We start from the raw sequence: 22,471 nt of genomic DNA, 5'->3' as shown, positions 1-22,471 counted from the left end.
CATTAACCAATACTCCCTTACTGATACTCCTGGTGTTTCATTTTCTATACAAAGAGATGATAGACAAATATTCTGTAGATAGATAGATAGATAGATAGATAGATAGATAGATAGATAGATAGATAGATAAAGAAATGATGATAGATAGATAGATAGATAGATAGATAGATAGATAGATAGATAGATAGAAAATATTCTGTAGATAGATAGACAATATATGATATAGTGATGTTGAATAGTTGATAAGAGATTTTAATATGAATATATGAGTACATAGATAGAGCGTATACTAGACATACACACAGTAAATGAATATAGATAAATCTAAGAATGTATGGATTTATAAGAAGAGCATAAATACAACATGTCAGATATGCTAATAATCTAGTACTAAGTGAGTACATAGATAATAACGGAGTATATTAGATATACAGATAATGGTCAGGAGGTATTTGCAATGTGTATAAGAAGCTATTCCGCGGAATACATGGTGGTCATTGTAGAAAGTCCTTCAGCTCTACATTATTGACTGCAGCCATGTATGATGATGACAGTTGTATGTTTTCAGACATTTGCATGGAGCCCAGGGGATACACATAGCTTAGCATATTAACCAGCCCACCCCTCACCACTAGATACTGATACCGGGCATCAATTGATCCATCCACTTATTCCTAAACTCCTACATGTCTATGACTGCTAAAGAAAACTCACATTACTCACAACTTATAGAAAATACAGTGTATGGATTGTATACATTATGTATACTGAGGAGGTTTATTGGCGAGAATATCATAGTAATTATTGCTGTAATGATTGGATATAGGACCAGACACAAGAGCTAATATATATCTGTGTGTACATATATATATATTAGCCTTTATGATATATATATATATATATATATATATATATATATATATATATATCCTCGCCTGTTATCTGTTTTATTCTCTTAAAGAAATAATACAAATCATCCCAAGTATATATGTATACACATGTCACTTTGTGGTGTGTATGGATTGGCTGTATTTTTAGCTGCTCTTTTAAACTATATAGTATCTGTATTATTATGACTTTGTATCTATATAGTAGACGTGGTTGGGCTTTGTATGTACATATTAATTGCATTATTATTAATATTAATTTATTTTATCTTTTTATAGTTATGTATTAGCTGTAATGTGACTGTCATGTACATGTTACCCATATTTTGACATATTAGCAGTATTTCGATTTTTTATATTTCTATATTAGCCAGATTTTGATTTTTTTATGTTTATATTTTGAATTTTAAATATTAGCAGAATTTTTACTTTTTTATTTCTATATTAGCTATATGTGACTTTTTATGTATACATTAGTAATATTTAGACTTTTTATATTTCTGTATTAGCTATAAGTGAATTTTTAAGTATATATTAGTAATATTTAGACTTTTTATATTTCTATATTAGCTATATGTGACTTTTTATATTTATGTATAAGCTATATGTGACTTTTATGAATATATTAGCTATATGTGACTTGTTATATTTCTATATTAGCTATATGTGACCCCCTAATGGTCTACATTAGTCCTCTTTCTTTGGGGACACCGATTGTGTGACCTGAATATACAATGACAAGTCTGTACGGGATCAATACAGAAAATTTACGATAATCCCATAAAAAGAGCAAAGAAAGTGCTGTATTTATAAGTGATGATGAGAATATTCCAGCCCTACATCCATGTATAGAAGTATCTCTCTGTAGAGTTGCTAAGCTAAGACTAGACATAGATGAAGCTTCTCGTTCACCTGCTCAGTCTTGTACAGCAGTCTGGGCTGGGGGAACAGCTTGAGCTCTGCTACATGTTGTTAACTAACCCGCCATAGGACATAATGCTCCTTGGTTTGTCTGGCGTTTATTCACATTACGTGTAGATAACATTTAACACATTGGCCATTCTTTCCTGCAGGAGCCATATGGCACTAGTGAATACACTGAATGGCAGAAAGATGGGGTTTGTCATAGGAATTGGCTTATCCCAGGACAATAGACAGCGCCCTCCATTGCCTCAGCGGCTCACTCAGCACATTACACTGAAGTTGAGTTACTAGAGCCACGCCTCCTTTGCTAATATGGGATCCCGCAGCCAATGAGAGCACGAGGTGTGGTCACCGGCTCCTATTCTATAGGTGAGGACGGCCACGCCCCCGCCGTGTGATTGACAGCTGAAAGTTTAGTCTCCAGCCCCTCGCCTTAAGGAGGTAGGAGATGATGGAAAGATTGTATTACCTTTGAGAGCTTCATCAGCGCTGTCATCCTGGAGCAGGCACAAGGAGATAGCAAGCTGTGTCCTGTGTAATGTGGCCTGTACTTACCGAGAGCAGGTGCTGAGCCCGGACACAGCTAAAGACATGAAGGGCTGCTGAGTGTTCACATGGGACCTGGACTTCAGTAACCGCAGTGTGTGCACAGCTCTGGACCCTGGACGTGTCTCGTGAAGGAAGAAGTGGTGATTCTTTGAAGTTTCTGGTGATCACCTTCAGAAGCTCCTTCTGGGTCTATATGTACAGCTCCTCCAGCCCTGGGGACTTGTAGAGCTGGGACCCCACTCTGATGAGCCCTGCTCCTACAAAGACACCATTGCTACTTGATCTCTCCACACACTGACTTTCCAGGATCTGATAAACTTTGCTATAGACTTGTACTCCATTTTCGGTAGTGAGAGAGCTGTTGCCCCCAGGCCTGGTGATGTTAGCTCTAGGGCAGATGGATGGCACTAGGCAGAGCGCTTTTCTCCTCAGCAGCCCTCCCTTGGCAGCTCTGCACAGCATGGCAGAGATGAAGACCCCTCTGTACCCAGCCTATGCCCTACCCAGTCAGCCTTGTTCCTCCTCCATATCTTCTTCATCTTCATCCTCTTCTTCTTCCTCCTCACCATCTCCTCCTTTGGGGTCTCCCACTCAGGTGTCCCTAAAACATCCTTCGTCCTCCTCACCACCAGCTACTGGAGGACTGTCCTTGGGGACCCCTCCACCCCAGGTCTCAGCAGCTACTCCTCATGGAATCAATGACATTCTGAGCCGACCAGTCATGCACTGCTTGCCTTCTCTAGCTGGGACAACCCTGACTCCTAGCACCTCGGTGTCCCCGGCTGCTGTGGCCTCCACCTCGTCCCCTGCTGCCGGCCTCCTGGCAGGGCTGCCCCGCTTCAGCAGCCTCAGTCCTCCGCCGCCCCCTCCTCCTGGACTGTACTTCAGCCCCAGTGCTGCAGTGGTAGCCCGGTACCCCAAACCCCTGACTGAGCTCCCAGGAAGGACCCCCATCTTTTGGCCTGGAGTCATGCAGAGCTCCCCCTGGAGAGACGCGAGACTGGCCTGTGCCCCACGTAAGTATTTCTATGCAATCTATTACTTCCCAAACTTTACCTCATTTACCTCAGGCTAGCGGCTTCAGTGTCAGAAATGTGCAGGAGGATTACTGTCTAGATAAAAATAGGGGACTGTTCACATTCTCTAATAATGGCGACAAGAGAAGTGAAGAGAGATATGGAGTAAAGTTTTTTGCAGCGGCAATGACTATTATACTAGCATGGTGTGAATGGTGACTTCTGCTATATTCAATAGTAGACTATAAAGGAGGAGATCTGCTTCAGTAATGTGAAAGGAAATCAAAAGTAAAATAAAAGCTGTGTATTCTAATCGTAACTTTATATAATAGGGTGATACAAAGTGGTAACAAATAGGAATAATAGTAAGAATATAGGATACAAAGACATTTCAGTATAGATTTCTCTCCAATAATCCAATCAAATTAAACATTACGAGATTTTCTCTATCTAAGCATCTATCTATCTATCTATCTATCTATCTATCTATCTATCTATCTATCTATCTATCTATCTATCTATCTATCTCACCCTTCCCAATGTAACATCATGTATTACTGTGCACTATTTATTGCCATACCGGTTATTTCTTCTGTGATTTCATTATTTCCACCATAAAAAGTTGTTATTCATAGAAATACTATGTGAAATACATTATTACTCGCTTAGTTATTACCGTTCTGGAAAAAATTGCTCTAATTTTATAGAAATCACATGACAGAAATGCATATTATTATTAGTATTATTAGTAATAATTGTAATAACAATAATTAAATTACATCAAAGTGCTGAAATATTTGTGCTTACGAAAAAATCGGTCTTTTAAAGGGAAAACTTTGATATTATTAAGAGACTCCTACTACTATTAACTACTAATATATTTCCAGATTCTCCAAGATTATCAGTCTCCTAAATTGAATGCAATACACTGAAGCTTCAGGGAATTATACTACTGCTATTAACTGCTACTAATAATAGTTGGTAATAATAATAATAATAATAATAATAATAATAATAATAATAATAATAATAATACATTTTAGAGAGAGTATTACAGAGATTGTATCTATATCCGAAGATTAAATGATTTTTTAAATATAAATAAATAAATATATATATATATAGATATGATAAATAATGACCTCTTCGGCTTCTTCTTTCTCATTTTGTTAAATATTAATTACAACACTCGGAAATATCTACAACTACTGTATCAAACTGTAACAAACATTTACGTAGATATATATCTAGCTCTCTATCTAGCTATATATCTATCTACATATTTAACACACGCAATTCTTTATTACAAATAGGAAAATAGGAACGGCGCATTTTGTTTTACTATAAAAATTATGTAGAACGATAGATAAATAAATAGACGATAGATAGAAAAATAGATAGGATATACGATAATGTAGATAGATAGATAAATAGATAGATAAGTATTTAGTTGCTAGATATATAGACAGTATAAAATATACTGTAGATAGATAGGCAGAATATAGTATAATGTATAAAGATATTTAGATAAATAGATCATATATAGATGATAAATAGGATAGAATAGGATATATGATAATATAGACAGATAGGATAATGTAGATAGATAGATAGATAGATAGATAGATAGATAGATAGGATAATGTAGATAGATAGTTAGATAGATAGATAGATAGGAGATAGATAGATAGATAGATAGATAGATAGATAGATAAATAGATAATAGATAGATGATAGATAGATAGATAGATAGATAGATAGATAGATAGATAGGAGATATCGCTGTAGGCTGTAGATATATCTGATCATATAACTGTAGCTTGTCTGCTAGGACAGTGGTATCTAAAATTTTGCCTATTTTCCTCCATTGACTTGTGTATTTGCCCCCAGACCAGGGCTCGGTGCTGCTGGATAAGGACGGGAAGAGGAAGCACACCAGGCCCACCTTCTCCGGACAGCAGATCTTCGCCTTGGAGAAGACTTTCGAACAAACCAAATACTTGGCGGGTCCTGAGAGAGCCAGGCTGGCATACTCCCTGGGCATGACAGAAAGCCAGGTTAAGGTAAGTCCATCTTACCTCCTATGCCATGTCACATATTACACATATACTGTTGTCATCGCTCTCACTGGATAGTTAGCAGATTTAGCAGAGCTGAGGTAGTTATATGATATCAGAATTAATCATCATCATTTCTATAAGCTTGTACACAAAGCTACTAACTATAAATATATATCTAGTAATGAGCAATGCTCTATATATGCCATATAAGAAATAAACCATTATTCTCATGTAGCAGAAAGTTCAGTCTCCCAGGTGACTTCAGTGCTGTGCCAAGCTTGTGCAGCTTTTGTGTAATAAGCAGGACATTGTGTATCACCTGTCTCCATTGTGAATTGTGTGTCCTGGGTCCTGTCCCTGTCTTATCTGCAGCCCCTCATTTGTCATGGTAAATGTCTGATAGTGAATACACTACAACCTATTCACTAATCCCACCCAGGATTCCTATTCACCCTCATCCCCGGATTCCCAGGCTTCCCCCCCTTCCCAGTCCTAACTCTTCTATATATACACACCTGCTGGTTATGCGAGCCATAAACTGTTAGAATAGTGATAGTCTATAGGCAGAGTATTGTAGGATATAATAGTATAGAAAACAAGCCATGTGCGGTATCGCCTTGTAATAAATCATAGAATACATGAGTAACATCAGCGGTAATAAATAATAGTGCAATTCCCTAATATAAAGAGATAAATAAAGGCAGAACACAATGAATGAACAGAATAATATCAGTTTAAGAATAAATACGAATATTAATAAGCAAAGTAAGACAAGCAGCAATAAAAATAGTGATTGGTATAAAAATAACAAACATAGTTATGTGGAAGAGACTGATATTATAAATGGATGATATGATAAAACATAAGTTTACAGGTGGGAAACTATATTGTCACATTGTATTAGATAACGTAATTAGCAATATTTCCCCCTCTCTCTTTTTATGTATATACTTTATAATTATAATGTTTAGTATTTAGTTTTATTGTACATGTATATTACATATTAGTAATTAGTAATTAATCTAGCAGTCTCTATAGAGCTATATAATGTCAGGTTATAGGACAGCTTGTGGTGTGAGGATTGTAGTGATCTGCTATTAGGATCCTACTATAGGCCAATTATAATTGGTTATTAGAGACACCGGGACCTGTGATTATTAACTGCAGCGAATGTCTATAGAGGGCGACACTTAATACTAGATCACTATACAAGGATCTATTCTACGTTATAGAGAGCACAGAATATCCCACTTCATCTGCTTAGCACAAACAAACGACTTTATATATGAAGTGAAACAAAGTACAACATATATCATTCGTTTAACTCGGAACAATTGTATTTTTTATCTTTTTGTATTTTTTTTTTAAATCTAGAACAGTAAAATCGTTTAAATAGAAACAATGAAGTGCAGTTACTGGAGAACTATTATCTCTATCTATCTATCTATCTATCTATCTATCTATCTATCTATCTATCTTATGTCTATCTATCTATCTATCTATCTATCTATCTATCTATCATCTATCTATCTTATGTATATCTATCTATCTATCTATCTATCTATCTACCTATCTATCTATCTATCTATCTATCTATCTAATATCTATCGATCTATTTACCTACCTCCTATCTATCTATCTATCTATCTATCTATCATCTATCTATCTTATGTATATCTATCTATCTATCTATCTATCTATCTATCTATCTATCTACCTATCTATCTATCTATCTATCTAATATCTATCGATCTATTTACCTACCTCATATCTATCTATCTATCTATCTATCTATCTATCTAATATCTATCTTTCTATTTATTATCTAATATCTATCGATCTATTTACCTACCTCCTATCTATCTATCTATCTATCTATCTATCTATCTATCTATCTATCTATCTATCTATCTCATATCTATTTTTCTATCTTTTTTATTACTATATATCTACTTCATAGCTCTAGTTATTCTTCAGCACTTTCTGGATATTACAATTATTATTGTAATTGAGTAGAACTAGTCATGTGATGCAATTTAATAATATCTGTAGTTTAGGACAACTTTTAAAGTTAGCCCGATGTATAAGCCTGATATGATATAATTATATAAAATATAATTATGATATCTTCTAAAGTATATAGCTTTAAGATCCAGATCAGAAAAACTCAGTAATTTACAATATAAACTAACTTTTATATAATAATTTTACATAATATAATATGTATGTACTTTTTTTTACATATGTAATTCTTTCTGGTGTACACTAAGATATATAGATAGAGGCTAGCCAGACACATACCTATGTGTCTTCGTGTGTATATGTCATTATATACTATATACTCAGCTTTATAACGCTAATATCCTTCCATTATAGGTTTGGTTTCAGAACAGGAGGACCAAGTGGAGGAAGAAGCATGCAGCAGAGATGGCCACTGCCAAGAAGAAGCAGGACACTGAAACTGAGAGACTGAAAGGAGCTTCAGATAATGAAGATGAGGATGATGACTACAACAAACCTCTGGACCCTAACTCAGACGATGAGAAGATCACCCAGCTCCTGAAGAAACACAAGTCTAACAGCTCATTGCTTCACCAACAGTCTGAGAATGACAGCTCTTCTTAGAGGCCTGTGCCCCTGCCAGCAGCCATCATGGACTGACAGCATTGCACCTGGACAGCAGGGCCAGATAAGACTTTTTATTTTATCAGATGTATATATATTTTTATAAACTATAAGCCAATGACTGAACACAGAGGACAGTATTATTATTAACCCTCTCAAGCATATCCATATGCCAATGGCCAACTGAGGACTTATCACCCCTAAGGAAGGACTACCCCTAAATCAAGGCTCTTGTAAATAAATGGCAGGAGGTTAATGCACTGTCAATGTGTAAATGCAAAGTAACCTTCTATTGTGATAAGGAGAAGGGTGAAGGAGGACCCACATGACCCCTCTCCAGCATCTGCTCTCTTCCTATGCCCCCCATATATGGACTTTCTAATGGTCCCTATTCTACTTTCCATAAGTCACACAAGCCTTAGTATTTATTACTATGTTACTGGACAGGGGTTGGTGTGGACTCAGAATTATTCCTCGATGCCACAATTCCTTGTCCCAACCCTTGGCAGAAGTTCCATTATATTCCAATATGCAGCCTTTTGTATGATAAGATTTACTATGTGATATATAAGGGTCATTCTTTTTAAGCTACAACTACAAGGAGATATTAACTGTTATTAATTTATAGAAGTATCTCAGCTTTGGAGGAGGAAACAATGGACTTCATAAAAAGTTGAAGTATAAATATATATATTGCACTTTTTGTTGTAAACAACACAATCCTATCTTTTCATGGTGACTCTATCCTGAGCCCAGAATAATAAGAATTATTAATATTCATGGACTTGTGATCTCAGGAGAGATCGAATAAACCTGGTAACAATTGTTTGTGTATTTGTTTGCATTTTCTTAATTTTCTCATTCTGATTTCAGCACTTTGTTGTTTGTCTATAAGTGTTCAGTAAAGAAACACAAACCCTTGGTTATATTGTACAGTTGTTCAGTCTCACCTAGTCTTCTTGTGTTCTCTATAATCCACATCTATGTGGAATTCACAATAAATTATCCTCTTCACTCAAGCCGGCATGTATTGTATGTAACAGCGTCTATGGCAAAGCTACACAACCTCTGTTGTGGCGGAGGGCTTCCAGTTTCTGAATTTACAACGAATAGGAACTTGACATATCAATATATTATATTAAACGCTCGATCACACATGCTAGTATTGACGGATTCTTGACGGATTATTATTATTATTATTATTATTATTATTATTATTATTATTATTTTACATTTATAACTTATATTCGTTCAGTTGAATATATATTTACCATATTGGGAAATTATTTGCAATAACCATCCTATGTAGGTAGAAAGTTTTAATTATGTGATGTATGTGTGATTATTATTATTATTATTATTATTATTATTATTATTATTATTATTATTATTATTATTATTATATTTTAATATTTCCAAACTTTCAAGCGACATTTCTACTGGAGTTCTTAAAGTTATTAAGACAATGATCTTCCCTTTTGTAGCTGGGAGTTGTAGTTTTACCTCGGCTGGAGGTGAAGAGAACCAGAAACAACTTATAGAGACATTACAACCTGCAACCTATAGGGACATTAAATAGGCTTATGTCTATGCCCAAACTTTCAGTGAGGACAGGATAGGTGTCTAGGTGTCGGATTGTCAGGCACATAACCCAGTTGTCATGTATAAGGATGTTACAATACAGATCTGCTCCATGCTTTTCCTCTTTACTATAAAGCTACACGACATGATCTATTAGACTTTACCATTGCAGAATGCTACGAATTGTATCATCTCAATTACTTGGATTAATAATTTCATTTTCTCTTTATAAATGTTTGATTTAACACAAAATACAAAAATACCAGCTCTGATTTTATATATCAGCTACACTTGTCCATAGCAAACGGAAGATGTAATGGAACAGCGCCCCTAGTGGTGTGAGATTAGATGTTAAATAGCGATAGAAAAGCTTTATACTCTTTTATATTGATTCCTTTTTATATTCATTTGTTATTTATTCTTTTATATAGCACCAACATGCTCCACACTACCAATTACATCATTACAATCTATTCTTTCCTAGCAAGAAGGGTAAATTCACACAAGGAAGATTCGTTGCAGAAATTTCTGCAGTTGTTCCAGGTACAGAAATCTGTCTGAATGCAGTTTGAACAACTTTTAGTCTCAGAAATCTTTGCAATAAATCTGATGCTTGAATGAAGAAACTTCACAGGCTCTTTGTATCTGGTATCTTGTGGTTTAAAAAATGTAAAAATATGGAGAAATATCAGAATTTTTTAAAAGATGTTTAGGTGGAATCTTAAGCTATATTCTCACTATATGTGACATTACGCTAGCTGTGTGACATCTTTTTTTTTTAACAAATGTCACAAGACTGCATTAACTTCAATGTCTGCGAATGGGGTTTATTCGCATGGCCATTATTTTGATGGTTCGTTGTAATGGATCACTCAAATACAGGTCATGTTCTATTTTTGTCTGTTTTCACAGATCCCTCTGTACACTGTATAGTATGAGGGTTCTGTGAAAACAGGTGCTCCTCGGGTGCAAGCAGGCCATTGGATGTTTTTGACAAATGTTTTGCACCTCAGTTGTCTGAATGTAGCCTTAGATGGAAGCCACAAATAAATAAAATACTATTTCTCTGTAAGGCTAAGGACCCAACGCTGCCTTTTTTTTTTAGCCAAACCTAGTAGTGGCTACAGAAGGAATGGAAAATATTTAGGAAATTCCTATACTTCTCTCCTCTCTCTAAAACCACAGAAAACGTGGGACCTTATTCTAACTGAGTTCACACAGAGCTTTTTGGTCAGGAATCAGCCTCCAAAAAAGCCTCCAAATAGAGTCTAAAAAGGGGCCATTCACACAGAGCAAAATGGCGCGGATACTGTGCATATTATGACGCTTTCCTGCGCGGTATCCATGTGGGATTGGCACCAGAATCCGCATGGTAAAAAAAGCCTCCCCTTTAGAGTTCTATGGAGAGACTTTTTTACGGTGTGGACTCTGGCACGGATCACACACGGGAAAATACCATATTACCTGCGGTATCCGTGCCATTTTGCTCCATGTGAATGGCCCCTAAGAGGCCATTCACACAGAGGAAAATGGTGAAGAATTTGGTATGGATTTTCAGCGCTGAAAAAAAGCCTCCCATTGACTTCAATGGGTTCAATTCTAGCAGAAAAAGGAACCCATTGAAGTCAATGGGAGGCTTTTTTTCAGTGCTGAAATTCTACACCAAATTCCTCACCATTTCCTCTGTATGAATAGCCCCTCAGGCTTCATCCAATTGTCCACAATCTGTGGATGTTAGGTCCGTAATGTTCATGGACAGCACCCCACCTTGTTAATTTGCTGATGATGTGCTACTGTGATTGATCTATTATTGATCATTGATCAAGTTTAAAAATCAAAAATCAAAAATCATATTATACTTATGTCATTATCACGGACCCATAGTTTCAATATACTTCCATGGTCCTCAAAATGAACTAAAATAGAGCATGTGTTTTTTCACTGTTGTGTGCATGCCTTTACTTCTAAATTTCTATCAGTGCTCTCCTAATGCCCCTTGTACACACAGTGCTGTTTTTCACAGACATAATGTCCATGAAAAATGTGTGTGTGCACAGTTGACCAATATTCACATAGCAATGAATAATGGCCATATGGTGGCCGTTTTTGAAATGACCGCATTGTGGCTTACAACCCATGACTTTCAGTGTGTCTATTTTCATGCCACTATCTATGCCCATTTTCATCAAAAAAAATTTTTTGGGAAAAACGGACCATCAAAAAACAGTCACATGAATAGACATCGAATACAATGTGTTCTGAAAATGGATGTGTGAAGGACATTGCTAAAACAGCCGCCACAGGTCCTTTTTCACGGTTGTGTGAACGAGCCCTAAAAGTTCTAGCATTAATAATTGTGTGGATTAGAACTGCATTTTTAAGTGCAGTTTTTTTACAGCAAAAATATGTGGTTCAGAGGTCATGTGATTCATATATTTTGAAAACGGAAGATGCTTAAAGAACACCTCTAGGCCGTTAAAAGGCAAAAACAGTAAAAGCTGTACAATTGACTGCTTTGCCACTACTGCTACTTTATGGCTAAGGCCCCACAAAGTAGGCCGCAGCAAAAGAGCGATGCAAGAAAAACGGCAGCGGCAACGCATTGCATTGTTTTTCCCGCAATGCCTGTCGGATAAAGTCCACGACTTTCTACTTCCATTATATCTATAGGGAAACTACCGGCATTTCTGTAGGTATAATTGACATGCTGAGATTTCCAAAACTTTCACGGTTTTGGAAATCACAGCGAGTCCGCTACGCATATTTTCCTGCAGCGTTTGGATGGGATTTGCTTTGTTTACAGCACGTGGACCCAACCTAAAACTGTTATTTTATTTAATTTAGTGTTTTCCAGCATTTGAACCCTATATAGGCTTTTGAACTAGGTATTAATATTACATAGACCACATTTGATTCTGGCATCTGACAGGGATACCTAATGTGTATCTGTTTCGCAGTAATTTTCTACTTTTATATGTATTCTAGGGAAAGGAGGGATTTAGAACTTTTATTTATTTTATCTTTTTATTCTATTTTTTTAAAGCTTCTTTTTTTCCCCCACTATTTTATGGGAGATTCTATACATTACTATTGCGGCCGGTCATAGACCCCCCCCCCCCGAAAAACTCGGCTTATACTCGAGTATATACGGTAATTATAGCATAGGTTAACAAAGAAAAATGCAGCAAAACACATTGAAAAACACACATTAAACACACATTGTTTTTTTGCACAACAACATAGAATGTGTTATAAAAATTGCAATTCATTTCTTGCTTTCTATGCCAGAAAATTTGTATGATACAGTAGCCCCAGTGAGCTCAGGAACACATTAAAAAGATTTTAAGCTAAAGCCCCACATCATGGAACGCAGCTTAAAAAAAAAAAAAATCTGGCTAAAAAATGTAGCGGAAATGCATCACGTGTTTTTACAGGGGACGGACAGCGTTTGCTATCAGCATAAAAAGTTGTCAGTATACAATCAGTATGTGCATCAGTCTGTTTTTAGTCTCAAACTGAATTCAAACGGACTGATGGCATACTGATGTGTGAACATACCTTTAGCCTGCTTACCACTTTTCTAACAGGAGGGTGGAGTGGGGCATGATGTAGAGAGACTGGGGCTGAGGGCATGAATCCCATCCCCTTTGCTTGCGCTGTACAACACCGCGATTTTTCCTGCAGCGTCTCCGCTGCGGGCAAATTGCGGCGTTTACGTCCTGTGGGGCTCTGACCTAAAACAAGTAATAGTTGAAAATTAGCTCAGGGTAAGTTCACACAGGAATTTTTGGTCCGGAACCTGAAGTGGCCTACACCAAATCTCACCTGGGAGAATGAGCATCTCGCTTCTTTAGCCGTTTCTTCCGGCTCCAAGAAAAAAGAACTGACTGGCTCCTATTGATTTCAATGAGAGACGTCTTTTTGGTCAGGATTTTAAGGCAGATACGAAAATCCTGACCAAAAAACCCTGTGTGAACTTTCCCTCAGTCTCTGACCTAGGTCTAAATTTCGATGCAATATGTGGCTGCAGCCTCTTAATAATTCAGACTCATCTAATGCCTGCACACACAGAGGGTTTAAGACCAGCTTGCAAAGTGCTTGTCTTAATAAATCGTCTCCAGTATGCCTTTCACCTATTTACATCTTGCTAAACTTCAGAATGTATCTTAGTAAGGCTGTGACTGTAATGTGTTTGCAATCTGCATTCTGCAGTCTGTATTATGGCCACAAGTAATATTCTAATCACTGGTCAGGTGACTCAATGAATCCCTATGATGCTACTAGTTCATGCCATCAAACCTGCACTTCGGAGGCTATAATATAAATTGTAGGTTTGTATAGGAGCTATACACAAGAGCCATTTATTGTGTCCCATTTGTATCATTAGTCTGTGGGATGGGACTACAAAACAGATATATCACAATAAAATAAGAAGGAAAGATCCACAAACAGTAATAGACCAGATTTAACAAAAATATCAATAGGGGAGGAAGCAATAGGTGGCATACAAAAATGTTGGGGGAAATGCATATGTATGCCAAGGTTGTTAAGTGTTCTCAAAGAAATTGATCATTCCCAGTAAAAAGGAAGAAAGTTTCTATTGTAAATCTGGCCATACCCTATAGATAGGCGTTGGACAAATGAATGTGAATTCTTGGCTCAGCTGAGCACACATGTGTTCTAAATAGGAAGAGTAAGTAAGTCACTGCAAGACACCTTGTATTTTAATTCTATCTTGGGGGGTTTCTTGACAGCTTTTTGCAGTGTTTGCATCACCTTTTATTCCATCAGGAAATTCCTCTAGTGGATCTTTTATCGTATGCATTGAGTAGAGCTGGGCATATACTTGAGATAGCTGCCGGTCAATGTTGTTTGTCCCTACTGCCCCAAATATATGCAAGCTTATAATAATAGTTAAAAGATTTATAAAGTAATTATTGTTAAATTATCTTGAATATAGCTTAACTATTAACACATTTGATTATTGTTAAACTAAACCTTATATTATAAAATTATATTTAAATGATATATATATATATATATATATATATATATATATATATATATATATATACTCACACAGTCATGAAAATGTATACACTCTTTGAATTCTAAGCTTTAATGTAACAGGACATAACAAAATAAATCTGTTTTTTTGAAGGTCTTAAAATTAGGTAAATGCGACATCAGATGAACAACACAACAGATTCCTCAATTTCATTACTCATTTAATAAATATAAAGGCAAAATGGAAAAGCCATGTGTGAAATACTAAGTACATCCATTGAATCAATATCTCGTAGAACCTCCTTTAGCAACAATAACTTGAAGTAATGCTTTTCTGTGTAACTTTATCAGTCTCTCACAACATTCTGGAGGAATGATGGCTCACTCATTTCATTTAGGTTTGTGGAAATTAGTTTATACATAGCCCCCACAGCGTCTTAATTGGGTTGAGGTCTGGACTTTGATTGGGCCATTGCAAGATCTTGGCTCTTTTCTTATTCATCCATTCTATTGTAGATTTTTGGTTGCTTGAGATCATCGTCATGTTGCTTGACATAGATTTAGTCAAGCTTTTGCTGTTGGATAGATGTTTTCATGTTAGACTCTAGAATACCTTGATATACAAAGAAACTCATTGTTGAACTGCAAGGTGCTAAGATCCTGTCACTGTAAAAGAAGCCCAGGCTCATCCACCACTGTATTTGAAAGTTTGAGGTATTTGTCATAATGCTTGGAGTGCCTAGGTCACATGACAGAAGACTCTGGACATCACCAGGACAATGTCAGAGGCCACGTGGAGACCCCAGAATATAATATCTCTACTTATGACCCTTCCTAGATTCATGAGCAGTAGCAATTGATTCTGTAAAATCATTGCTGATGTCTTTTCTCTTTGGCATCGTGTTAACACACAGCTGAAAGCTACAGATCAGCAAACTGCCCAAACTTCTTCTTTTCTAGAGGTGGTCACACTTGCCTGTAATTCTCCTCTAGAAGCAGTAAAGGGTTTACTAAATTTTTCACACATGGTTACTGCACTTTGGACTTTTTGTTAAATAAATAATGATACAGTCTAATTTTTCATGTGTTGTTGTTCATCTGAAGTTGTAAAATAAGGGAGGCATCCAAATCTATTCTGCAGCAGGACAACACCCCAAACATACAGCCAATTTTATTTGGAAATGTCTTCAGTGACAGACTTTTTTAAGAGGAAGTGTAGTCCTTGACAAAATTAAAAGTGGGGCCCCAAATGCTGACATATCAGTAGCACCATTGTACTCAGTCAACTTAGAAGGCAGTGGCATTGCTAAGGTCTTAAAAGATCAGGGAACAGGAAAAGACATAGGCATAGACATATTAGGGAGAATTAGTGCTACTATACAGACAAATACTGAACAGAACACATCCTATAAAGATGACTAGTTGCAATAATACCTCTATACAAGTCCCAGACGTACAGCTCCACCTTATAGATAATTGTCCCTTCTTATAAATAATAATCACCCTTGCAAATAACTGCCCATTTATATATAATAGTTATAGCTTGTATATAGTAAGTCTTCCTTATAAATAACAGCACCCCTTTATAAATTATAGTCCTTGCTTATAAATAATACCCCCCCTTATAAATAATAATTCCCCTGCCTTATATAAAAAAAAGTCCCTCCTCATATAATTAATAGTTTCCTAGGCTAATAAATAATGTCCCTAAATAATAATAATAATTAAAACAAATAAATAAATAATAATAATAATAACAACTAATAATAGCTTCCCTGGCCTTATCAATAATAGACCCCCTCATATAAATTATAATTTCCCCTGCCTAATAAATAATAGCTCACCTGGCGCTGGTCTGGCACAAGTAGCTCAATGCCGTGATATCATCATGCCACCTATACCAAGTTGCTGATGTCCTGTATATCACTTTCAGCCTTCTATGCCAGAGCAGGTACTTTACAGACCCCTACTCTGCAGTACATTTCAACAGAATTGTGTGCAGAGCAAGCACTACAGTTGTGAGTCTTGGAAGTAATGATATGGCCCACATCTTCCTTTCCAGGACTGAATCCGCAGCAAGATAGGGCAGCTTACTTCTTTTTTCCGCTAGTAGCTAGAAGGAAAAAAAGTAAGTGGTTCCCACTGAAGTCAATGGCAGCGGATTTTGAGGCAGATTCCGTGTCAAAATCCGCTGCAAAAAAACTCAGTATGAACAGACCCTTACATTGCAACATTTCTGGAATATTCCTTACCGAGAATTTATCTTGACTTATAACTCCACTTATAACTCTCACTATTTAGCTACAATCTAAGACAATAATCTGTAATGCAAAACTGGTGTAACAACGATGTAATGGTATTTATACATTTTAGAAGTGTTGTATGGATCAATAAAATAGATACATTAATATATGCCTTACCTCTTTTCACATTTAACCCCTTAAAGCCACAGTCTAAAAGTGCCTTATGGACCAGGCCTCATTTCTCAAAACTGACATATGTCACTTCATGTCAGTGGTAAACTTTCATCATTATTTTTGTATTTATTTATAAAAAAAAATAGGAAAATTGATGGAAATTTGGAAAAAAATGAATTTTCAAAATGTGAAATGCTCATACCATCCAAATTCATAAATAAATATTATCTACCATATCTCTGCTTTATATTGACATCATCTTTTAATTGTCCTTTAATTTATTTTGGATGTTACAAGGCTTACAAGTGTAACAGCAATTTTCCAGATTTACAAGAAAATTTCCCAAACTAATTTTTTTAGGGACGACTTCAGTTCAGGACTTTTTTCTCGGCTGATTTCCAGGCAGACACTGCGACAGATCTTCACCATAGACTCAGGTGAGGAGCTTAACATAGTTTTGACCTTGAAGCTCAGTTTGTGTGAGGTGGATTTATCAGCTTGAATGATATGTGGGGAGATGGACGGCTATTCCCTAGCTCCCTGTGTAATATTGTGCTGTACTGACCCATGTGAATAAACCTTTATTCTTAAAAAACACACACAAGCACGCACGCACACACACACACACACACACACACACACACACACACACACGTGCACATACACATGCAGGCATGCACGCACGCACACACACACGTTATAATGTCAGGCAGGGGATATGGAGAAGACTCAGAAACTAAGGCCTCCATATACAGTGGGTGCTTGTAGTATACAGCAGGCATCTGCTGGCGACAGTTGCAAACAGTACCAACATTAATCATGGCTGTTAACAATTTAGGTGTTGTTATGGAGCATGGGTGCCACCATTACAACCAGGAATGTCATAGGGGAATAGCAATCAAGTCTACCAGGCTTGTCATTTAGAACTTATATTACACCCTGGCAGGTAGTGTTAGCAAAAGTGCAGTATACAGTATATACAATATACTGCAATATGGAAGTATTTTCATCAGCTGCTTCCCTCTGCCAATCCCTTTACTGACTCCCATCACCCAGCAAATAGAGTTAATGTTGACATGCAACTAACCACAGCCACTCCCCTCCATACATGTCTGACCTAATCTCCTGTTACCTTCCCACACATTAACCTGTGATCTTCTCAAAAACTCCTACTCTGCTTTAGTTTTATACGTTCTTCACACAACCGTCTCCAAGACTTCTTCTGTGCATCCCCCATACTCTGGAACTCAGGACCACAACACCTAAGATTTTCCCTTACAATCACAAGCTTCAAGAACGCCCTGAAGACTCACCTCTTCAAGAAGGTCTACATTCTCCAATAACACTACTGCCACCACACCACCATCTCAACAGCCTCTCCCCTCACCTACTGTCTATATCCCCTTTTTCTCATAGATTGCAAGTTCTTGCACACTGTTCCAGTTGGTCACTGTTAGGTGGCTTTCACACTGCTGCTGCTTTCCGTCTCCGGGGTGTCCGTGATAAACCCCGGGGAAACTCGACAGGGAATGGCTTGCGAGCAGTCAGCTTTAAAACCCATTCATTTGACGGGGATGGACACCCTGGGGGCGGACAGTAGCACTAGTGTGAACCCAGCCTTAGTATTGTACTTGCTTTGTGTATTTTGTGTATTGCGTGTTAACCCTTAAATGTACAGTACCATGGAATAATAATAATTATTATTAATAAAGGTATGGCTATGTATGAAAGTTTCCAAATTAATACAATATTTATTTTGTATGGAAAATTATTTAATGGGAAAAAAATAAACAAAATGCCAAATCAATGTATTTTGGTCACTTCCTCCCAATAGTACCTATAAAGAGCCCTTATTCTGTTAATTAAAATATAAAAAAATTATTGGGGTTATAATATGATGATGCAGATAAAGTTTTTAACAAATTTTTAAATGAAATGTATTGAAATATAACAAATAATGAGCATTAGAAAAGACTTACAGTCTTTTCCCACTTACATTATAACATGGGAACAACCATAATGCATACATTTATACATGATCTATCTATCTATCTATCTATCTATCTATCTATCTATCTATCTATCTATCTATCATCTATCTATCTATCTATCTATCTATCTATCTATCTCATATCTATCTATCTATCTATCTATCTATCTATCTATCTCCTATCTATCTATCTATCTATCTATCTATCTATCTATCTATCTATCTATCTATCTATCTATCTATCTATCTATCTATCCATATATCACTCTCATCCATAACATGTTCCTTCCACTCAGACATTACTTGGTTTATAACGAGTTTAATACTGAATCTGAATTCTATTTAGTTCCCATCCCCTTGCAAGATGATGCAAGTAGCTGCAGAAATGAAGATTTCATTGTGATTATATTGTTCACCTATATTATGCCAGGCTGGACATATGGTGTTCATTGATTATCACTTTCCATGTGTCCAAATGCTAGTTTCTTTCAGGGCAAGAGTCTTGAAATGAAGACTGAGACATCAAACAATGTACTTTTGTTCCCCATCCTGTTTATTATATTGCACTTGTTTAAGTGGGCTAGGAATGTCAGCAACAGATGGATGCAATTTCTCTCCAGTTAGTCTATACAACTGAGGATGAATGCAGTGTTAACCGGTCTGATTGTTCAAGACAGTCACATAGTAACTGCAAAGACTAGGAAGCTTTGGTTAAAATGAAATAGAAAAGAAAGAAGTTAACTGTTCTATGTATATTGTGCATACGTACATGTAACATATGCTATTTGATGAATGTCATGACCACCTGTAGAGTGCTGACAAACATACAGGACATTGATCTTTATACCTACAACTTTCATATGGAACTAGGCATTTATGTCCATTTTTCATAGCCGTTTTGCACTTGAGCAGTGCTTTATTCCCCAGAACCCTCATACATTGCAGTGTATGGAGGGATCCGTGAACAGAAAAAAATAGAATAGGGGACTGTCATATCGGTCAAGTGAATAGCCCCCATTCACAGACAGTGATATGAATGTGGCTGTGTGGAGGTTGTTAAAAAAACGGCCGTCACCCAGATGATTTTCGCTGTCATGTGAATATTGGACACCAATATTGTGCAAAACAGCTGTAAAAAAATTTATATTTTTCACAGCCTTCTTGCACCCTACTAGAGATGAATGAACACTGTTCAGAACAGCCATTCCGAACAGCACACTCACAGCACGCTCCCATAGAAATGAATGGAAGCGTCCGGCACGCGGGGGGTCAAGCGGCCGGCTGCCGGCAAAGTCTGCGTGCCAGGTGCTTCCATTCATTTCTATGGGAGCGTGCTGTTCGGATTGGCTGATCCGAACAGTGTTCGCTCATCTCTACACCCTACACAAAAAATACACATTTTCTTACATTTCAGTGTAGGCAAGGATCCGTGAAAATGGTCAAAAATAGAACATTTGTTTTGACCGTACGTTGACAGTACATTACAACGGACCATTAAAAAGTTGGTAATGTGAATAGCCACCATTCACAATGTGAAAGCCATTAAAAAAAAAAAAAAAGTCTGTCACATGACCATTTATGACGTCCATATTATTTTAAGGTAATGCTGCAGACCAAAACACTGACCATAAAGGAAACTATTGAATACGTTTTGTCATAGAAATTAGAGGAATGATGGGCTTTCCCCTTGTGAACATTTTATATGTTAACATATATAATAATTACAATTAAGTCTATGTAATATTGGAAATAAACTGATTTACTTATCCAGCGTTAATCCTGATCCTTAACTACCCAGATCTAGAGAATTGGGGTGTTTTGCACCCCAGTTTTGATTGGAGCGCCTCGTTAGAGAGTACGCTCCGATCCAGTCATTTGAATGGGGTTCGCCAATGATAGCCGTGCAAGCGCTTGCTATGTCTGGGTAACCCCTGTAATAAATAAGTGGTTAAGAAGGCTATACCCAAAGATGTGAAGGAAGGTCATTTCACAATCTGATGCAACTACAGGTAGAAATATCATAGGGGCCGATTCTGTCGTGGCAAAATGATTGATTAATGGAATATTGCCTTCTTCTCTACCTATTTTTATCGCCCTCCCTTGTAACACTGCGATTAGTATTAACCATACATTTGAAAGGTTGGGATCCATCATCCGAACTCTTAGTGATTAGTTGATGTAGCCACCAGAAGTCATATACTAAGTATATGGCAGAAGCAGCCAGTTATACGTTATACTGTGTAGAAGGCCACCATGGAATATTATACTGTATGGTGACCACTATGGAACATTATACTGTATTGAGGCTACTATGGGACATTATACTGTATAGAGGCTACTATGGAACATTATACTGTATGGAGGCTACTATGGGACATTATACTGTATAGAGGCTACTATGGAACATTATACTGTATGGTGACCACTATGGGACATGATACTGTATGGAGGCTACTATGGGACATTATACTGTATAGAGGCTCCTATGGAACATTATACTGTATGGAGACCACTATGGAACATTATACTGTATAGAGGCTACTATGGGACATTATACTGTATAGAGGCTACTCTGGAACACTATACTGCATGGAGACCACTATGGAACATTATATTGTATGGAGGCTACTATGGGACATTATACTGTATAAAGGCTCCTATGGAACATTATACTGTATGGAGACCACTATGGAACATTATACTGTATGGAGGCTGCTATGGGACATTATACTGTATGGAGGCTACTATGGAACATTATACTGCATGGAGACCACTATGGAACATTATACTGTATGGAGGCTCCTATGGGACAATATACTGTACGGAGACAACTATGGAACATTATACTGTATGGAGACCACTATGGAACATTATACTGTATGGAGGCTACTATGAGACATTATACTGTATGGAGGCTACTATGGGACATTATACTGTATAAAGGCTCCTATGGAACATTATACTGTATGGAGACCACTATGGAACATTATACTGTATGAAGGCTACTATGGGACATTATACTGTATGGAGACAACTATGGAACATTATACTGTATGGAGACCACTATGGAATATTATACTGTATGGAGGCTACTATGAAACATTATACTGTATGGAGGCTACTATGGGACATTATACTGTATAAAGGCTCCTATGGAACATTATACTGTATGGAGACCACTATGGAACATTATACTGTATGGAGGCTACTATGGGACATTATACTGTATGGAGGCTACTATGGAACATTATACTGTATAAAGGCTCCTATGGAACATTATACTGTATGGAGACCACTATGGAACATTATACTGTATGGAGGCTACTATGGGACATTATACTGTATGGAGGCTACTATGGGACATTATACTGTATAGAGGCTACTATGGAACATTATACTGCATGGAGACCACTAT

The 22,471-nt window shown here is 36.8% G+C and overlaps 1 protein-coding gene across 2 annotated transcripts; it reads left to right on the top strand.

Moving 5' to 3' along the window:
* Nucleotides 1-2,739: 2,739 nt before the first annotated feature.
* Nucleotides 2,740-8,061, top strand: NKX6-1 (NK6 homeobox 1). Of its 2 annotated transcripts, XM_075264906.1 has the most exons (5): nucleotides 2,758-2,850; nucleotides 2,956-3,080; nucleotides 3,159-3,376; nucleotides 5,267-5,439; nucleotides 7,813-8,061. In XM_075264906.1, the coding sequence occupies exons 1-5, from the start codon at nucleotides 2,758-2,760 to the stop codon at nucleotides 8,059-8,061; spliced, it is 858 nt and encodes a 285-aa protein (XP_075121007.1). The 2 variants fall into 2 exon arrangements, with proteins under 2 accessions (XP_075120999.1, XP_075121007.1); XM_075264898.1 differs by having other exon boundaries at nucleotides 2,740-3,376.
* The last annotated feature ends 14,410 nt before the right edge of the window (nucleotides 8,062-22,471 follow it).

This window comes from Leptodactylus fuscus, chromosome 1 (assembly GCF_031893055.1).
Source record: "Leptodactylus fuscus isolate aLepFus1 chromosome 1, aLepFus1.hap2, whole genome shotgun sequence".
In the NCBI taxonomy this organism is placed as follows: domain Eukaryota; kingdom Metazoa; phylum Chordata; class Amphibia; order Anura; family Leptodactylidae; genus Leptodactylus; species Leptodactylus fuscus.
The sequence above is the reverse complement of the archived record's forward strand: the minus strand, read 5'-3'. Positions and strand labels throughout refer to the sequence as shown.

What these genes read in the sequence shown, in the direction of transcription:
- NKX6-1 (XM_075264898.1), top strand. Translation starts at nt 2,740, where the DNA reads ATGTTAGCTCTAGGGCAGATGGATGGCACTAGGCAGAGCGCTTTTCTC. An exon ending in GAGACTGGCCTGTGCCCCAC is followed by an intron (nt 3,377 to 5,266) that starts GTAAGTATTTCT and finishes ATTTGCCCCCAG; the next exon opens with ACCAGGGCTCGGTGCTGCTG. An exon ending in TGACAGAAAGCCAGGTTAAG is followed by an intron (nt 5,440 to 7,812) that starts GTAAGTCCATCT and finishes CTTCCATTATAG; the next exon opens with GTTTGGTTTCAGAACAGGAG.